General features: G+C 35.2%; 1 protein-coding gene across 2 annotated transcripts in view; it reads left to right on the forward strand.

Moving 5' to 3' along the window:
- Positions 1 to 19,002, forward strand: part of UBR1 (ubiquitin protein ligase E3 component n-recognin 1) — a 138,863-nt gene that overhangs the window by 61,675 nt on the left and 58,186 nt on the right. For both annotated transcript variants that reach the window (XM_045059456.1, XR_006599290.1), the window contains exons 13-22: positions 2,029 to 2,128; positions 2,742 to 2,870; positions 6,290 to 6,470; positions 8,840 to 8,901; positions 9,182 to 9,292; positions 10,261 to 10,326; positions 10,593 to 10,694; positions 12,173 to 12,236; positions 14,385 to 14,509; positions 17,303 to 17,355. In XM_045059456.1, the coding sequence (XP_044915391.1) occupies positions 2,029 to 2,128; positions 2,742 to 2,870; positions 6,290 to 6,470; positions 8,840 to 8,901; positions 9,182 to 9,292; positions 10,261 to 10,326; positions 10,593 to 10,694; positions 12,173 to 12,236; positions 14,385 to 14,509; positions 17,303 to 17,355 (993 nt within the window). The remainder of the gene's footprint in view (positions 1 to 2,028; positions 2,129 to 2,741; positions 2,871 to 6,289; positions 6,471 to 8,839; positions 8,902 to 9,181; positions 9,293 to 10,260; positions 10,327 to 10,592; positions 10,695 to 12,172; positions 12,237 to 14,384; positions 14,510 to 17,302; positions 17,356 to 19,002) is intronic.

A 19,002-nucleotide genomic window follows, 5' to 3' on the forward strand; every position in this document is an offset into this window, starting at 1 on the left:
TTTGTTGTTTTTTGTTTTTTTTTTTTTTTGGCTGAAGAGGCTAGAGTTGCCTTTTAAACTAAAGTTGAAATCACATAACATCACATTTGGGATCATTGGACTTAAAAGGAAATAAGTTTCAGGGTGTCTGGGTGGCTCAGTTGGTTAAGCATCCAACTTCAGCTCAGGTCATGATCTTACGCTTTGTGGGTTAGAGCTCCATGTTGGCCTCTGTGCTGACACCTTGCTCAGAGCCTGGAGCCTGCTTTGGATTCTGTGTCTCCTCTCTCTGCCTCTTCCCTGCTTGCGCAGTCTCAGTCTGTCTCTCAAAAATAAATAAATACTAAAAAAAAAAGAAGTAAGTTTCCATTTATTTTAGAATTGGTGAATATTATAAGAGTTGTGATATTTCAAGTATTCAGTAAATCATGAGCTTCAAAAAATTCTTTTCTTGGGGTGCTTGGGAAGTTCAGTTGGTTAAGGGTTCAACTCTTGATTTCAGCTCAGGTCATGATCTCACAATTTGTGAGATTGAGCCCCACATTGGACTCTGTGCTGACAAAGGAGACTGCCTGGGATTCTCTCCCTCTCTCTTCCTTCCCAGCTCAAGTTCATGCTTGTGCGTGCTCTCTCTCTCTGTATGTCTCTCTCTCCCAAAATAAATAAACTTTGAGAAAAATATTAAAATCTTTTATTTTAAGAATATATTAAAACAAAAGCATTTCATTTAGTTTATTGTTTAAAATAAAGTGCTCCAAGGGATATATATGATTAATTGTTTCTAATCTCCAAGGGGAAAAAATCATTCTAAATTTCTCTTTTTAAAAAAAAATTTTTAAGTTTATTTAATTATTTTGAAAGAGAATGCAAGTGGGGGAGGGAGAGAGAGAATCCCAAGCAGGTTCTGCGCTGTCAGTGCAGAGCCCTATGTGGGGCTTGATCTCAAGAATTGTGAGATTATGACTTAAGCCGAGATCAAGAGTCAGGGGCTTAACCAACTGAGCCACCCAGGCACCCCTAATTTTGTCTACTTTTAGTGACCATTTAGTGCATTGAGAGGTGGAAACATACTTCCAAACAACCTAGAAATAGTCTGCTTAAAAATACACTTGACAGATTTCTAGAATTATGCATTGGATCCTTGATATTATTAAGGAAGAAGTTTCCAGATTTTTTCAGATTCCTCAGTTTTTAAATATGATTATACATCTTTCTCTAAAGTTCAGCAAATTGTTATGTCATCACAACTTCAGTACAGAGATTGTAGATGAATTCAGTAGTGAATCATCACTTACCAGTGTGCTTCACAAATTATGCATAAATTACATGTATGCAAAACAAACAAGCAAAAAATACACAAAAATTCCAAATGGCAGTACTTAAAATTATCAGTGTTAAATCAGAGTGTTCATTATTCCTTCTTTGTACAGGTGAAGTCTCTATACTGCTGCTCTCATTACTGTGAAATATTCTTGTAGCTGACTTATGTTTTTTATCCAGGGAAGTTGTGCATAATCACTTCATTGTTTTATCACATTTTATTTTGTTTTATGGATTTCTGACTCTAGTTATTCTCTCCAATAAATAATTGAGAGTTAACACACCTCTAGATACTTAGCCGTATGTTAAAACTTTAGAGTCGCTGGTTTGAAAGTTTACTTTAAAGTTTTCCAGTCTTCTGATGCATATTACAACTTTTTAACATCCTTACTTAAGTCAAGAAATCTATAATGACAAGGAGAAGGGGAAAATAACACATTTTGAGCTCCTGGAAAATCTGTACTGTGGCTGTCCGGGTGTGACAGGCTAGGTTGCTTCTAAGTTCACTTAAGTAGACTAACTTCTGAGAAGTCAGGCTTAGCTTTGACATATGCCTCTCTAGAGCCTTCGCATTTTGCTGTATAATTCTAGCTCTGCCCAGAGCTTCTTGTTACTTTAAGAAATCAGAATCCATAGTTTTGATGAATCAACATTGTCTTTAGCCCTGAAAATCTTAAAATTATCACAAAATGGGGAAGTGAAATATTTCTTTGTCTTTTGAAATGATAGGTATATCCTGATCAGCAAACCTACAGTGTGGACAGAAAGATTAAGAATGCAGTTCCTTGAAGGTTTTCGGTCTTTTTTGAAGATTCTTACCTGTATGCAGGTATGATATTTCTATTCATCAGTAAGATAAATATTAAAAATTTAGCCCCAGTTTTTGTTTCTTTTAAGCAAATTGTGGTTGTTATGTAAGGAAGACTATATCTAGCAAAGTAGAAATAAAATTTAAACACTGCTTTACTGATCCTGCTTCAATAGATATTTAATAGGTATAATTCTATATACTTCAGTTAACTACTGCTATTACCAGTAATGTTTATTGATTGTGATATGGTAGTAAGCACTTTACATGCATTATCTCTCCTGAGATCGTAGCAATCTTATGAGGTAGCTACTGTTATTATCTTCATTTTACATATAAGGGAATTGAAATCTAGAAATAATTTGACCAGGGTCACGCAGCTAGAAAGTGACAGAGCTGGGATTTGAACCCATGCATTCTGACCTTGTATAATAGCCATGTTAAAAAGCTATGCATATATGATTATAAATTCTGACAGTTTCATGTTTTGACAGTAGAAGAGCGAAGAAAAAGGGCCTATGTGTGTAATATGCATATATATATTAGAGAGAGAGAGGGAGAGTTTGTGTGTGTGTGTGTGTGTGTGTGTGTGTGTGTGTGTGTGTGTGTGTAAGTAATCACTCTTTTCTTATAGGGAATGGAAGAAATCAGAAGACAGGTTGGGCAACACATAGAAGTGGATCCTGACTGGGAGGCTGCCATTGCTATACAGATGCAATTGAAGAACATTTTACTCATGTTCCAAGAGTGGTGTGCTTGTGATGTAAGTAAAATTTGTTAGTAAGATCAGTGCTTTTTTTTTTTTTTTTTTTTTTAGAAAGAGAGAGCGTGTGAGCTGGGGAAAAGGGGAGAGAGAGAGAAAATCTTGGAGCCCAACATGGGGCTTGATCCCATGACTCTGGGATCATGACCTGAGTCAAAATCAAGACTTGGACTCTCAATTGACTAAGCCATCCACGTGCCCCAGGATCAGTGGGTTTTAGGTGCTCTAATGATTATCAGTAATAAGGTTTTATGTAGCGACTTCCTTGCTATAAGATTTTATTATTTAAATAGTTGTGTATTTGAACTTGTCTTACTGAATTTAGGAAGAAAATCCAGTTTTTTATGTTTGATTTAAAAATGTGCTCCATGGTAGTTTGATTTATCTCTGGGAATAGTGGGGTTTGAAAAATACAACAGAGGTGCCTGGGTGGCTCATTTGGTTGAGCATCCAACTTCAACTCAGGTCATGATCTCATAGTTCGTGAGTTCGAGCCCTGCGTTGGGCTCACTGCTGTCAACGCAGAGCCTGCCTTGGATCCTGTGTCTATTCCTCTCTATCTGCCTCTCCCCAACCGGTACTCTCTCTCTCAAAAATAAATAAAATGTTTAAAAACAATACAACAAAATACATTTATTTATTTATGTATTCATTTATTTCCTTGGACATGAATACTAATAATATGAAAATTAGGACTACATGGACTTTAAAATACTTTGGTAGTAGAGAATAGTGGATATTTATGCAATCATGAGCTCTGTTATACATGTTAAACCATTAAGAGTATTAATTTCCAAATACAGAGCTAATGTATCTCCTTATACAATAATTTGAGACCATAATCCTCTTGAAACACACAGTCCTACGCCAGATTCCCTTTTTGGGAAGGATGACCTCATTTATTTCTGTTTTGAGAAAATCACCATTATCTGAGTCAAATTCTTTCATTTTCCCTAGTTTCTCTGTGCTGCTGACATGATGTAATCTATTCACTACGTTTCTCTATGTCTTCACAATTGGTCTCTTTCTTTTCATTCCTTTCTTTCTAAAACTAAGGTCTCTACCTAGGTGCTTGGTCCTGAGCTACATTACTTCTTCCTGGAGTTGGCTTCCTCAGTTGTCTCCTCTGGTATTTCCCATTCTTTGATTCACTTGCCTACACACACAGGACGCACCTGTCCTTAACATCAACAAGAGTAAAAGCCCCTTGTCTCTGCTACCTCTGTGAACTGTGAGCTCTCTTATTTCCTCCTCTCTTCTGCTTCCCCACCAGCAGTTGGTCACAGGTTCAGAGTGGCAGTCATACAGACATGATAGAATTTAATCTAGCACTGTAGCTTTGTGGAACAATAAGGACAGGAAATATTGTCCAGCAACTAGCCAGAGCACATATTTTTTGGCAACCATCACCTTTATGGAAGGCATGCATAGTTGTTGGAGATGAGGTCAGAGTATGTGTTGCTCATCTTGACATTTGCCAAACCCTCTGCAGCCATCTATATTTGCTGTCATCTCTCTAGCTTCTGAAACTTCTTTAGGGTCTGGCTTCTGCCCTTACAAATTGATTGGAACTGCTTTTTGAAAAAAATTCAGAAGATCTTTATAGTAACCAAATTCAGAGGGTCTTCTCTAAGTCCCCATTTTCCTGCAAATGTCTGTAGCATTGTTTTCTCTTGAATACCTAATCTTTTTGAAACTTTCTTTCCGTTTGATTTTTACAAGTCTACATTATTATAACACTTCTGTTACTGATTCAACATTTCAATCATTGATTGCCTTTTTTTTTTTTCCCAATTCCTTCTGACTACTAAATGATACATTCTGAATATTCTGTTTCTTACAGGTCTTTCATTTCTACCACCTCATTTAAAACTGTGGAGCTATAGTATTCTATTTGTGTGCTAGACATTCCTGCTTAGATCTTACACTGACATTTCAAATTCAGAATATATTAAATTGGTTTGTCATCATTTCTTTCTACTTCAACTTAACATTTTCCCTTCTTGACTTCCATTTTTCAATTATTGACACTGATTCAGATGAGATTGGGTGCGTTCAGAGTCGTATGGCTGTGATTCATGCCATATCAAGACAATGACACTATGATTCATACATTCATCCACACAGAAAATCTCAGAGCCACTGCATTCTCTGTGTTAGATGTTAGCAGAGTTTTCAGGGGGAAAAAGTTCTATGTTCACATAAGATTGAGAAATGTTAGGTTGAACAAAATCAAGTATGGTTTTTCTTTCTAATGCCACTGAACTTTTCCAACCCTTTATGGTTAAAAAAATTTTTTTTAATGTTGTTATTTATTTTTGAGAGAGGAGAGAGACAGAGTGCCAGCAGGGGAGGAGTAGAGACAAGGGGAGACACAGAATCCGAAGCAGGCTCCAGGCTCTGAGCTGTCAGCACAGAGCCCGACATGGGGCTTGGACTTGTGAACTGCGAGATCATGACCTGAACTGGAGTCGGATGCCTAACTGACTGAGCCACCCAGGCGCCCCTCAAGCCCTTTAAATTATTCAGTGTGCTAATTTCTAAGTGGAATATTCCCAAAATTTATTGGACCATAGCATTTGTTTCTCAGGATAAAATCAGTGTGAAAAACACTGTCTTGAAAAGTGAGTTTGACTCCTCTCTCCCTGATGTGAGTTTTCCTTAGCCTAAGTTTATTTTACAATTCTAACTTATTTCCTGTGAGTTCATTCTCTTTTTCCCTGACTGCCCCCATCCTAGTTAAGACCCTTATCACCTTAGACTTAGACTTCATAGTAATCTTCCTGTTGGTTCCCTTGTTTCTAACATCACTCTCTCCAATCTGTCATCTTCATTGACACCCATTAATTCTTCTTGAAGCAGCATGTTGACATTGTTACACTTCAGACACCATCAGTATATTCCCATACTGATGGCAAGGCATATTTCCAGCTGCACTGCTCATTAATTTCATCCATAAAGCCTTTCATTTATCTAGTGTTTATTCCTTTACACTGCTTGCACAAGAGTTGTACTTCCCCTTTTTTCTCTGTTTACTCTTATATCTCTGCTTATTATACCACTGTCCCCTCATTTTTCCCCATAAATTCTGCATATTCTTTTAGACCCCACTCGAAACTGCTTTCACAAATAATGTCTTCCCATTGGTTTGTAATTCTTTTTCCTCCCTCTTAGAGTAATTCGTTTGTACAATTTACATAGTACTTAAAATGTTTTACTTTGATTGTGTGTGTGTGTGTGTGTGTGTGTGTGTGTGTGTGTGTGTCTCCGTCTTATATTTCCAACTAGTTTACAGATCCTGTGGAAGTAACTGTGCTATACATGGAACAATTTTGTGCTTATATTTACTAAATATTTATTGAATGGTGTGGTAAAGTAGATAACTTGTTAATCTGTGTACATTTTTAATTTCCTTTTAGGAAGAACTCTTACTGGTGGCTTATAAAGAGTGTCACAAAGCTGTGATGCGGTGCAGTACAAGTTTTATATCTAGTAGCAAGACAGTAGTACAATTATGGGGTCATACTCTGGAAACTAAGTCATACAAGGTATCTGAAGATCTTGTAAGCATACATCTGCCACTCTCCAGGACTCTTGCTGGTGAGTATTTGTTTTTTGCATCTTTCTATTAGCTTTGTTTTTTAGATATTCAGAGTAGTAGAACTATTTCTGTTTTTGTTCTGTACTCATTATGTACAAACATATTCATATCACACTGCAGTTAAGAACTGTCACTGTCCTTCAAAGAGTTGTCACCAGAACATTGATCTCAGGATGCTTGTTTACCTGGGCCTTTTGTTATTTGGGTCAACTAATGAATCCTTTTAATATACACTGAAGGATTAACTTGGTAACTCATCTCCCACCCCAATTTAAATATGGTAAAATCTTGTTGCTGGTTTTTTTTCATTGAAGTATAGTTAACACACATTGTTACTGGTTTTTAACCCTCTTCTCTGTGAGATTACACCAGTGTGTTATCTTTGTTGTTATTCCTTTCACCACTAAAAGAAAGAAATAAGATTCTCTTTAATCATTCTTTGATTTGCATTTCCATGTAAATTGGTCCTGTCAGGTTTTTTTTTTTAATAACTTTATGTATGTAAGTGTATGTATGTATTTATTTATTTTTGAAGAATGCTGATAGCAGCTTTCTATTTAGTTAGTTAGTTAGTTAGAAAGTAAGGAAGCTCCATGCTTCCTTGAACTCACAACCCTGAGATCAGGAGTTCCATGCTCTCCTGACTGAGCTAGCCAGATGCCTCTACGTTTATATTTTTAATTGTGGTAAATATACATATAACATAAAATTTATCATTTGAACCATTTTAAAATGTATAGTTCACTGGCATTAAGTACATTCATATTGCTCTGCAGTCATCAACCACCATCCATCTCCAGAATATGTTTCGTCTTCCCAAACTGAAATTCTGTACCTGTTCAGCATAACTCCTCAATCCCCCACTCCCTGCAGTCTTTGGAAGTCACCATTCTACTTTCCACTTCTATGCTTGACCCCTATAAGTACCTCACTTAACTGAAATCATATACATATCCTTTATAACTGGCTTATTTCACTTAGTGCAATATCCTTAGTTTACCCATATTGTAGCATGTGTCAGAATTTCCCTCCTAGTTAAGACTGAATAATATTCCATAGTTTGTATATACCACCTTTTGCTTATCCATTTGCCTACGAATGGATGCTTGGGTTCTTTCTACCTTTTGGCTGTTGTGAATAATGTTGCTGTGAGTATGAGTGTACAGGTGTCTGTTTGAGTCCTTGTTCTTAGTTCTTTGATGTATGTACCGTAAGTGTAATTGCTGGTTCATAAAGTAATTCTACTTTTTAATTTTTTGAGGAACCACCAAACTCTTTTTCATAGCAACTGCACCGTTTTACATTCCCACCAGCAGTGTACAAGGGTTCCATTTTTTTCTGCATCTTCACCAATACATCTTCTTTCCTGTATGTTTTTTTTTTAATAGCCATCCTAATGAGTGAAGTGGTAGTTCATTGTTTTTGTTGTTGTTGTTGTTTTAAGTTCATTTATTTATTTTGAGAGAGACAGCATAATCCTGGGAGGGACGGACAATGAGAGAGAGAATCCCAAGCAGGCTCCATACTGTTAGCACAGAACCTGATGTGGGGCTTGAACCCATGAACCATGAGATCATGACCTGAGCCAAAGCTAAGAGTCAGGTGCTTAACCACCTCAGCCACCCAGGCACCCCAGTTCATTGTGGTTTTGATTTGCATTTCTCCAATGATTAGTGATTATTGAGCATCTTTTCCTGTGCTTGCCGGTCATGTTTATATCTTCTTTGGAGAAATGTCTATTCAAGTCCTTTGTGTATTTTTTAATCAGATATTTTGTTGTTGAGTTGTTGGAGCTTTCTGTATGTTCTGGATATTAGCTCTGTATCAAACATATGATCTGCAAATATTTTCTCCCATTCTTTGGATTGCCTTTTCACTCTGTTGATAGTATCCTTTGAAATTATTGCCAAATCCAATGTCATGAAGTCTATTCTCTGTTTTCTTCTAAGAGTTTTACAGTTTTAGCTCCTATGTTTAGGTTTTTTATTCATTTTTAGTTTTTGCACATGGTATAATTGATGTGATTTTTCGTCACTTCTATTTTTACAAAAAGAAATACTTAAATTAGTTTTCATTTCTTTTGATTAGTTAAGAGCAGAATAAGGATGTCTTGAGAGGCAGCATAGTATTTTTATATAATGAGTAAACACACCTTGCGCTATGTAGGATCTTAAATACATTAATAATACTGTGTTTTAAAATTAGAAGTCAAAAGTTTGCATTTCTAAACTCAGTAAATATGTATTTAAACCTCATAAGTTTCTGAACTTGAGTTAATGAGGGATAAATTAACTGGGTTTATTGCTTTTTCATTTCTCTCTCTCTCTCTCTCTCTCTTTTTTTTTTTTTTTTTTTTTTTAACCTTTAGGTCTTCATGTGCGTTTAAGCAGGCTGGGTGCCGTTTCAAGACTACATGAATTTGTGCCTTTTGTAAGTGACTCTATTAAGGGCTGATTTACTTATACCCTATTTCTAAACACCTCTTGGTTGATGAGAAGGAAGAAAAATTTTGAAACCTACCTGGATAATTCCCATTTAGTAATTTTAGGTTTCTATATAAGTACATTGAAATCTAAATCACCAAAACTTGGAGTTAACTCATTCAAGCCCATCCGTTTTACAGATGAGAAAACGGAAGAATGTCTAGTGCCATGACTTTGAGACACATCCAAGCCCTCTGAAAAATAATGAAATTGTTCATCTCTTTCAGGAGGACTTTCAAGTAGAGGTACTAGTGGAATATCCTTTGCGTTGTCTGGTGTTGGTTGCCCAGGTTGTTGCTGAAATGTGGCGAAGAAATGGACTCTCTCTCATTAGCCAGGTATGGCAAGGCCTATTCACATTCATGTGAATGTGAGTGTGTTAATTTTCTGATGGTTTTTTCTCTTATATAATTTAGCCTTATGTCTCTGGATTTTGCTATTTGCTTTCTGTTTTCTTATATGAACTCAGAAATGAAAGTTCTAGTAACCATGTAGATATTTCTCCTAGTGAGTAGATAGATTAGGTGATAGCCAGTAGAAATGTGCCCATTAACATTATGAGGATTTCCTTACCTGGAGACCTATAGTCTTCCCATCACCTTTCTTTTTTTTTTTTTTTTTATTTAAAAAAAATTTTTTTTTTAACGTTTATTTATTTTTGAGACAGAGAGAGACAGAGCATGAACGGGGGAGGGTCAGAGAGAGGGAGACACAGAATCTGAAACAGGCTCCACGCTCCGAGCTGTCAGCCCAGAGCCCGACGCGGGGCTCGAACTCACGGACCGCAAGATCATGACCTGAGCCGAGTCGGCCGCCCAACCGACTGAGCCACCCAGGCGCCCCCCCCATCACCTTTCTTAATAGAAGGCCACTTTAACAATTTTTCCCTCTGTTCTAGAGCAAATAAAGAGAAGTGCTTTTCCTAAAAGATGGGGAAACTGGACTTGTAAAGATACTACTTGGGAGAAAAATCGTGTTATGATTGATTGTAGAAATTAGTTTACTTTTATAGAAGTGGGGATTTTTAAATCAGAGGAAATAAATTCTTTTGTTGCACATGTTGAGAGAGTAATAATATAGAGCATTTTAAACTTGGAAGTATTTTCATGCCATATTTCCTTACTTTAAAATCTCAGGAATCCCTTAGTGATTCATAGATTTACAGCTTGCTTTTTTTTTTTTTTTTTTTTTTGCCACTAAGGAGTTCTTGGAGTTTCTGGTTTAGAGAAAGTTTTAGGAATAGTGTTTGTTAAGACTTCTGTTTGAAATAAAACAATTCATGCCACTTCAATCTTTTATTTTACAGGTGTTTTACTACCAAGATGTTAAGTGCAGAGAAGAAATGTATGATAAAGATATCATTATGCTTCAGGTACCTATTGAAATTACTTTGGATACTTATGTCTTAACCTTCTTCGATCCCTTGTAGAGGGAGAGAAAAGATAACAGTAATTATTTTTAACTTTATTTACTTAAATTTTTCTCACGTTAAAACTTAATAGGGTATCATAAAAAATGGAAGGGATTACTACATTATCTTTTGCAGACTTACTTTATACTCTTTCTGACAGTCCTACTGGAGACAAATGTTTGTTAATTTAATACACATGGAACTGTCATGCTGCGTTTCTTCCGCAGATTGGTGCATCTTTAATGGATCCCAACAGGTTCTTGTTACTGGTACTTCAGAGGTATGAACTTGCTGATGCTTTTAACAAGACTATATCCACAAAAGACCAGGTAAGCAACAGAAACTGACATGTGTATCAATTCCAAAGGAAGTATTTTTGTTAACAATTTTAATCATATTTAGGATTTTTATTTCTTTATGTGTATTTCCAAAAATCACACATATACACATAACATGCACATGTATCTACATATGCACATATGTACTCTTTTTACTCTACAAAAAGTTAGAATGTTTAGATTAATAAAAGGAGAAGAAAAGTCACATGAAAGACTGCCTCCTAGAAATGATCACCTTCTAAGTTTTGGTGTCTTGTTTGTTTTTAAAACAAAAATTGGATCATTTTGTATGTGCTATTTGGTTATTTGCTTTCTGTGCTTAATGAGATGTTGTGATAGTTTTAAATAAATATACCACCACTTTTTTTTATATCATAATTTTTAAAGGCTATATAGTATTGCGCTGTACAATTGCATCATACTTTGATCCCCTAATTGCTGAAGAGGTTTTCTAGTTTTTTGGTCTTATAAACATCTCTGTACCTCAGGGTTTAAACACTTGCCTAATTATTTTGTTAAGATAAATTTTTAGAAGAGCATTACCTGGAGAAAACAGTATGCTTTTTCTTAAGACTCTTAACACATATTGTCACATTGCTCTCAGAAGAGGTACTCAGATTTACACTCCTTAGCAGTGTGTACCTCTGTAGTGGCACTAGTATCTTTACTCTTTGTTGATGTGGTAGGTGAAAGGTGGTCTTTTATTTGTAGGTGTAGTTCTTTAATGAGCATTGAGGTTGACCGTGTTTTCATGATTATTGGCCTCTTTTCCCCCTTTCTGATAGTAAATTATCTTTCCAACCCTTTCCCCTTTTTCAGTGTCTGTTAAAGTTCCTTATTTAATAAGGATACTTTTCACTTGTTGTATTTGTTACATTTTTCATAGCTTATAATTTGTTGTACTTTGTAGTTTTGTCACATCTTCATTGCTTTCATATTTGATACGAACTTATAAAGTAGTCCTTACGTACTTTAAATTTATGAATCATGTTATTTTATTCTTTCAAATTAGAAGTTACTTGCAAAGGACCAAAGAATAGGATACAAAATACAAAGCTAATTTTTAGTCATGTTTTATACTTGGTGAAAAATGAGTATCTCATTTTGCTATACATTGCTTAAGTAAGAGGGGTGTTAAGGAAGAGTATTCTCACGAACTGGTATCTGTTATTTGAAGCCACTGTCCCACCAACCCAGGTAAGAAGGAAGTCATAAGAATTAGTTTGTTGACTTAAGGCTATATGGTAATGATAATGAAAATAATATTTGTATTGAGTTCTTATTGTATGCCAGGTATTGTGAACCTTATGGAATTTGATGTCAGTAAAGGGAATTATTCACCTGATTTCCTGCTGCAGTCTGAAGGAAAATACTGGACTGCATGAACCATGAGTCTGATCCAGAAATGTATGTTTTATAAAGGCTTTTGGTTCTTTTGTAACTAATTTATTCTTTTTTTGATTCAATAGGATTTGATTAAACAATATAATACATTAATAGAAGAAATGCTTCAAGTCCTCATCTATATTGTGGGTAAGATTAAAACATTAATCTTATGAGTTGTTTTCAGAGAGAGCATTAATAAAAACTATAATTTATCATTTTACTCTTCTCGCAAATACAGCATAGAATATTAGAGATTAATGTGACTAATATGATTGATGTGTTTAGAAACCTAGCTTTTAAAAAGCACAGTTCTGTTACATCTTTGTTTTTCAATACCTGATTTATAATTATTTGGTCTTGTTTTACTGGAATACAATTATCCTAGTTAGAAATGTAGATGAAAAATACCTATACATTGAGTGCTAAAAATTGTATTTATATGTGAAATTTCAAAGTAATATAGGTCTTAGTAAAAAAAAAATTTTTTTTCATTGTGTCATTCTTTTTACTTTGGGTAAATATTGGCCATACTTTTTTGGTTGTTTTTTTTTTTTTTAATGTTCTGTATTATAGACTTTGTTGATTTTACGAGCTAAGTAAAAGTTCTTGACTTCTCATTCTGGCTATTGTTTCTTACTTTATGGCAGCAAACATGCTTTTTATTGTTAGTTCTTAGTGAGGATTCTACCCCTGGCTAAATCTGAAAACATGGGTTCATTTTACTTGTTTTCAGAGAGTTAGTTACTGACTGGCTGCTTGTCTCAGCAGAAAGTGTGGTGAACTTCATTGCCATTGCAAAGTGAGTTGTAAATGTGTAAAAGATTTTTAAATTGATGATATACTTTATTAAATTATAAAAACTTGAGAATTTTTATGTTTGTTCTTAGAATAGTGTGTGAAGAATTTCTAGTACTTTGCTATTTTATATTTTTACTGTTTTATTATTGCTATTACTGTGTTTATCTAAATTTATTGGGTTTTTCCTCCTATGTGATTTGATTTTTTGTTAATACCTGCTATATTCCTGAGTACAGTAACTTCATTACTTTCATTATCATTAATATATATTATTAATTAGATATATATTATTATTTATATATATTATCATTTAATATGTATAATCATTAATATAATATATATTATATTATTATTTATATATACTATAATTATATATGTTTAATATATATTATCATTAATATATATGTGTTAATATATAGTGTTAACTATGTAATACTATATATTAACTATATAATAGTCTATAATACATATTGTATTATTGATTTTTAGGAATTATCTGTAATATATTAACTATCAGAAGCATGCCATTTACATTTTTGGGGTCTTAGATTCATGATTTGTAAAATTTGAAGGTAATCTATGTGATCTCTGAGCTTTCTTATAGCACTAAATTTCTAGAGAATACTGTTTTAGGGGGAAAAAATTGAAAGTTATCAAGTGCTTTACAAATGTTAAGAGGGATGGTCTATTTGAAATGAATTCATTTCACAAAAGTCATTCTTTGGCTAATTTATAGAATTTATCAAATCTCTTAGGCAGAAGTTTCCTGCCTTTGTAATGACTTTGTTATAGATATCATAAGAGTTTGTATATTGCAAATCAGTGGTGACATAAGGCCAGATACCATAGGCCTTCTTAAGGCAATGGGAATTAGATGCTTTCAACACCAGTTCCCATAGTTGATTTAGCTGTTTTCTCTCTCTGTTTGGCAGTTTATTGAGATGAAAAATGGAAACATGGTCATGTGGGCATTTTAGCAACACCAGTCATTCCTGATACATATTACTGTTTTGTCATTTAATCCGTAACAACATATTTAAGTATCTTGTTTGTGGGTTTTCACCTTATTCTGTCTTAAATAACAAGTATAGACAAAATCAAGGAAGATCTTGAAAGAAAAGCTATTGTTCACTGATGGCCAGTGGTCTTTCAATGCCATCAGCCTTTTTTCTAGTATTAGAAACACATGCTAATTTAATTGAGGGGCCTTGTTTATAATGTGTGAGTATGTGTACATATACTTCTGTGTGTGTGTGTGTGTATGTGTGTGTGTGTGTGTGTGTGTAGGTTAAGAGAAGGCCTGTGTTCTTTGGATCTCTTCATTTTTCTTCCTCTGTCTTTTAGCAAATAGACTTTTGTTCAGATTTAGGAATATGTCCAAATTCTGGTCCCTCTCTCATAGACTTAATGCAGTATTCTGTGTATTAAGTGTTCCTGGTAGAAGAGATTTAAATAGAAAACGATTGTTTTACTTTTTCTTTTCATTGTTTGTATTAGGTGAGCGTTATGTACCTGGCGTGGGAAATGTAACCAAAGAAGAGGTCACAATGAGAGAAATTATTCACTTGCTTTGTATTGAACCCATGCCACATAGCGCCATTGCCAAAAATTTACCTGAGAACGTAAGTCCAGCATTGTTGTTGTTGTTGTTGTTTTTCTTTTTTTGGAATTGGAAACAAAACTACTTTGAAGTTTTAGGAAAATTTAATGAATTTTGCAGATCTACAACTATTCATTCTTTAGTGGTATAAACTTTAATAATTCTGGACTTCCGGGCATTAAGAAACATTTTCGAAATATTATGGCTATTTGGAAAACATCTTAGAGCAAGAAACTTCTTGGCTTTTGCTTACATCAAAATAAAAATTCTCCAGAGAAAGGGGGCCTCCTTGAAATACTGAGACTATTTGAGTAGTATATTAGTCTGGATCTTCTGAGAAGCAGATGTCTAAGACAAAACATTTAAGAATTTATTAGGAACAGTACGTATGAGAGAAAATGGTGAGGAAGCTTGGAAAAGCTTGGGAGCCATCAGACTGTGAGGCAAAATTGATTCCAGGTGAAAGTAAGAAGAAAGGAAGGTTAGATAGAAGCATTCTAGACTGCTGGGTAATCCCATCCAGGCTTGATGTCTTCCCCTCTATCCCACAGTGAGCCTGTATTAGTATCTCTGTTGCCTCTAACTAGAGGTCTGCAGAGTGCAGTCTCATGGCCACAGGTGATATTTAAGTTTTTGTATTTGCTGACAATTGAAGTAATAGTCCTAAAGATTATGGGTCTCGGGGCGCCTGGGTGGCTCAGTTGGTTGGGCGTCCAATTTCGGCTCAGGTCATGATCTCGCGGTCCGTGAGTTCAAGCCCTGCGTCGGGCTTTGTGCTGACAGCTCAGAGCCTGGAGCCTGTTTCAGATTCTGTGTCTCCCTCTCTCTGACCCTCCCCCGTTCATGCTCTGTCTCTCTCTGTCTCAAAAATAAATGTTAAAAAAATAATGATAATAAAAAAATAAAAAAGATTATGGGTCTCATATTTTTTCTTCTGAGATTTAATTATGAATTAGAACAATGATTCTTAAAAGAGAATTGGACTTATCTATCAAGGTTTTCCAGAGAAATAGAATAGAGATAAATTTTGACTGTTGGTCATTTTTCCTAAAAAAATATTGTATCTTTTTCCAGTTTTATTGTTTGTTTTTAAATTTTTTTAATGTTTATTTTTGAGAGAGTACAAGCAAGGGAGGGGCAGAGAGAGAGAGGGAGACACAGAATCTGAAGCAGGTTCGAAGCTCTGAGCTGTCGAGCCTGATGTGGGGCTCGAACTCACAAACTGCGAGATCATCACCTGAGCTAAAGTGGATGTTTAACTGACTGAGCCACTTAGGTGCCCCTTTTTCCAGTTTTATTGTTAATTGATTCTCAGACTCATTTGGCAAATCACCTTCATAATTTCTACATATCCATCTACCCATTTTATAATTATTAATACATTTTAAGATTAATTTACATTTTTCTTGGCATCTTTCTAAGCAATACTATCAGTGAAATAGGTTTAGTTTCTGGATTTTTTTTCTAATATGTATTAAAATAAGTGACTATTCACAATTTTAAAAATATATAACTGTATAACATAAAATAATTTCATACACCACTAGTGATATATATATCATACTTTGCAAGAAGAATGCTTTAAGGCATACCCTAACTTCATTGCTTATCCCAAGTGTATTATTTTATTTTATTTTATTTATTTTGAGAGAGAGAAAGAGGGAGCACAAGCAGGAGGAGGGGCAGAGAGAGAAAGAATCCCAAGCAGGCTCTGCAGTGTCAGCACAGAGCCAGATGCGGGGCCCGAACTCACAAATCGAATCATGACCTGAGCCAGAATCAAGAGTCAGACGCTTAAGTGACAGAGCCACCTAGTCCCCCTACTGTGTGCATTATTTTAAAAGGAGGTTAAATGCCTCAATTTTTGCGAAACTATTATATGCTTACTTTTGTATCTCAACTATGTTCTTATCCTGATTTTATTTTATTTTTTTTTTATTTTTTTAATTTTTTTTTTTTTTTCAACGTTTATTTATTTTTTGGGACAGAGAGAGACAGAGCATGAACGGGGGAGGGGCAGAGAGAGAGGGAGACACAGAATCGGAAACAGGCTCCAGACTCTGAGCCATCAGCCCAGAGCCTGACGTGGGGCTCGAACTCACGGACCGCGAGATCGTGACCTGGCTGAAGTCGGACGCTTAACCGACTGCGCCACCCAGGCGCCCCCTTATCCTGATTTTAAGTGACTTTATTAAAAAAAAAAAAATTCCCCGATCAAGGAAAAGTTCTGGCCAATCAGAAAATTATTATAATGCAGAAGCCAGACTACATTTGGACATCTACATGTGTTTGGCTGTAGATTCCATTTATTTTATAACCTTGGTTTTAGGTATTGGTACAGCATGGACATGTCCTTAAATGATGTGGGTGATGAACATAATAAATAAGGAAAACTCTTTTTCTTTTTCTTTTTTTTTTTTTTTTAAGTAATGTCCACACCTAGCCTGGGGCTCGAATTCACAACCCCTAGATCAAGAGTCACATGCTTCACTGACTGAGCCAGCCAGGCACCCTGAGCTCTTTTTCTTTGAACTACTGGGTGTGTGTTTGTGTGTTTATATACATAAATGTATATGAGGGCAAATTTAGATAAAATTTCTTCCTTAAGTAGTTTATTTATAGATCTTATTTCTGTTAAGAAATTGGTTCCTCAAAACAATTGGTTTCAGACCCAATTTTTTATACTGGAAGTTGATCTTTTTTTTATTGTTTACGAAGTACTTCAGGAATGCTTTTGAAATGTATTGCAGTTCACAGTAAGAGAAGGAAAAGTCATTGCATGAAGGTAAAAATGACAAAAATATTGTTTCAACAGGAAAATAATGAAACTGGCTTAGAGAATGTCATAAACAAAGTGGCCACATTTAAGTAAGTACTTAATATTTATGCTTATTTTGGGAAGTAGACCAATCTTTGCTATTGTACGTTGGATATTTGTAGAAGCTCTGAAGTCCTTGCCTGAACTCCTAAGAATGGAGTACAGATGAAAAAGGGTGAAAATGAGGGGCACATGGTTAAGCACTGAGTAATGTGTTTGTTGAAAAAAATGAGTATTTTTGCATATGTGGATGTTAAGAAACTTAGTAGAAGACCATGGGGGAAGGGAGGCAAACAATAAGAGACTCTTAAATACAGAGAACAAACTGAGGGTGGGTTGGGGTGGGGGAGAGGGGAAATGGGTGATGGGCATTGAGCAGGGCACTTGTTAGGATGAGTACTGGGTGTTGTCTGTAAGTGATGAACCATGGGAATCTATCCCAAAAACCAAGAGCCCACTTTACACACTGTTTGTTAGCCAATTTGACAATAAATTATATTAAAATTAGTTAATTTTAAAAAATGAGTATTTTTGGAAAGTGTATTGGAAATATTCATGATATTAAGTGACTTAAATAGTAAGTATACTTGGCCCTTCAACATGTTCAAATAGCATGAGTCCACTTACACGTGGAGTTTGTACAGTATAGTACTGTTAATGTAGTTTCTCATTTATGATTTTCTTAACATTTTCTTTTTGCTAGCTTACTTTTTGTGAGAATACAGTGTATGATACATTTAACATACAAAATATGTATTGACTATTTATGCTATTAGTAAGGTTCCTAGCCAGTAGTGGGCTATTAATAGTTAAGTTTTTGATTGATGAAAGAAATAGAAGATGAACAAATAAATATTCCATGCTCATGGATTAAAAGAGTTAATATTTTTTTTTTTAATTTTTTTTTTTTTCAACGTTTATTTATTTTTGGGACAGAGAGAGACAGAGCATGAACGGGGGAGGGGCAGAGAGAGAGGGAGACACAGAATCGGAAACAGGCTCCAGGCTCTGAGCCATCAGCCCAGAGCCCGACGCGGGGCTCGAACTCCCGGACCGCGAGATCGTGACCTGGCTGAAGTCGGACGCTTAACTGACTGCGCCACCCAGGCGCCCCAAGAGTTAATATTATTAAAATCTCCATATTATCCAAACCAATCTATAGATTCAATGCAATCCCTGTCAAAATACCAACAGCATTTTCCACAAAACTAGAGCAAATAATAATAAAAGTTGTATGGAACCACAAAAGACCCCAAATACCCAGAGCAATCTTGAGAAAGAAAAACAAAGCTGAAGGTGTCCTGATTCCTGATTTCAAGATATTCTACAAAGCTGTAGTAATCAAAACAGTATGGTCAGAACGACCAACATAAAAAACAGATGAAACAGCAAGTGTTGGTGAGGTTATGGAGAAAAAGGAACCCTCTTGCACTGTTGGTAGCAATGCAAACTGGTACAGCCACTGTGTAAACAGTATGGAGGTTCCTCAAAAGGTTAAAAGTAGAACTACCCTACAATCAGTAATTGCACACTGGGTATTTACCAAAAAGTACGAAAACACTAATTCAAATGGATACGTGCACCCCTATGTTTTTTGCAGCATTATTTATAGTAGACAAATAATGGAAGCAGTCCAAGTGTCCATAGACAGATGAATGGATGAAGAAGACATGGTATATATTATACACTGGAACATG

The sequence above is a fragment of the Felis catus genome, chromosome B3 (genome assembly GCF_018350175.1).
Source record: "Felis catus isolate Fca126 chromosome B3, F.catus_Fca126_mat1.0, whole genome shotgun sequence".
In the NCBI taxonomy this organism is placed as follows: domain Eukaryota; kingdom Metazoa; phylum Chordata; class Mammalia; order Carnivora; family Felidae; genus Felis; species Felis catus.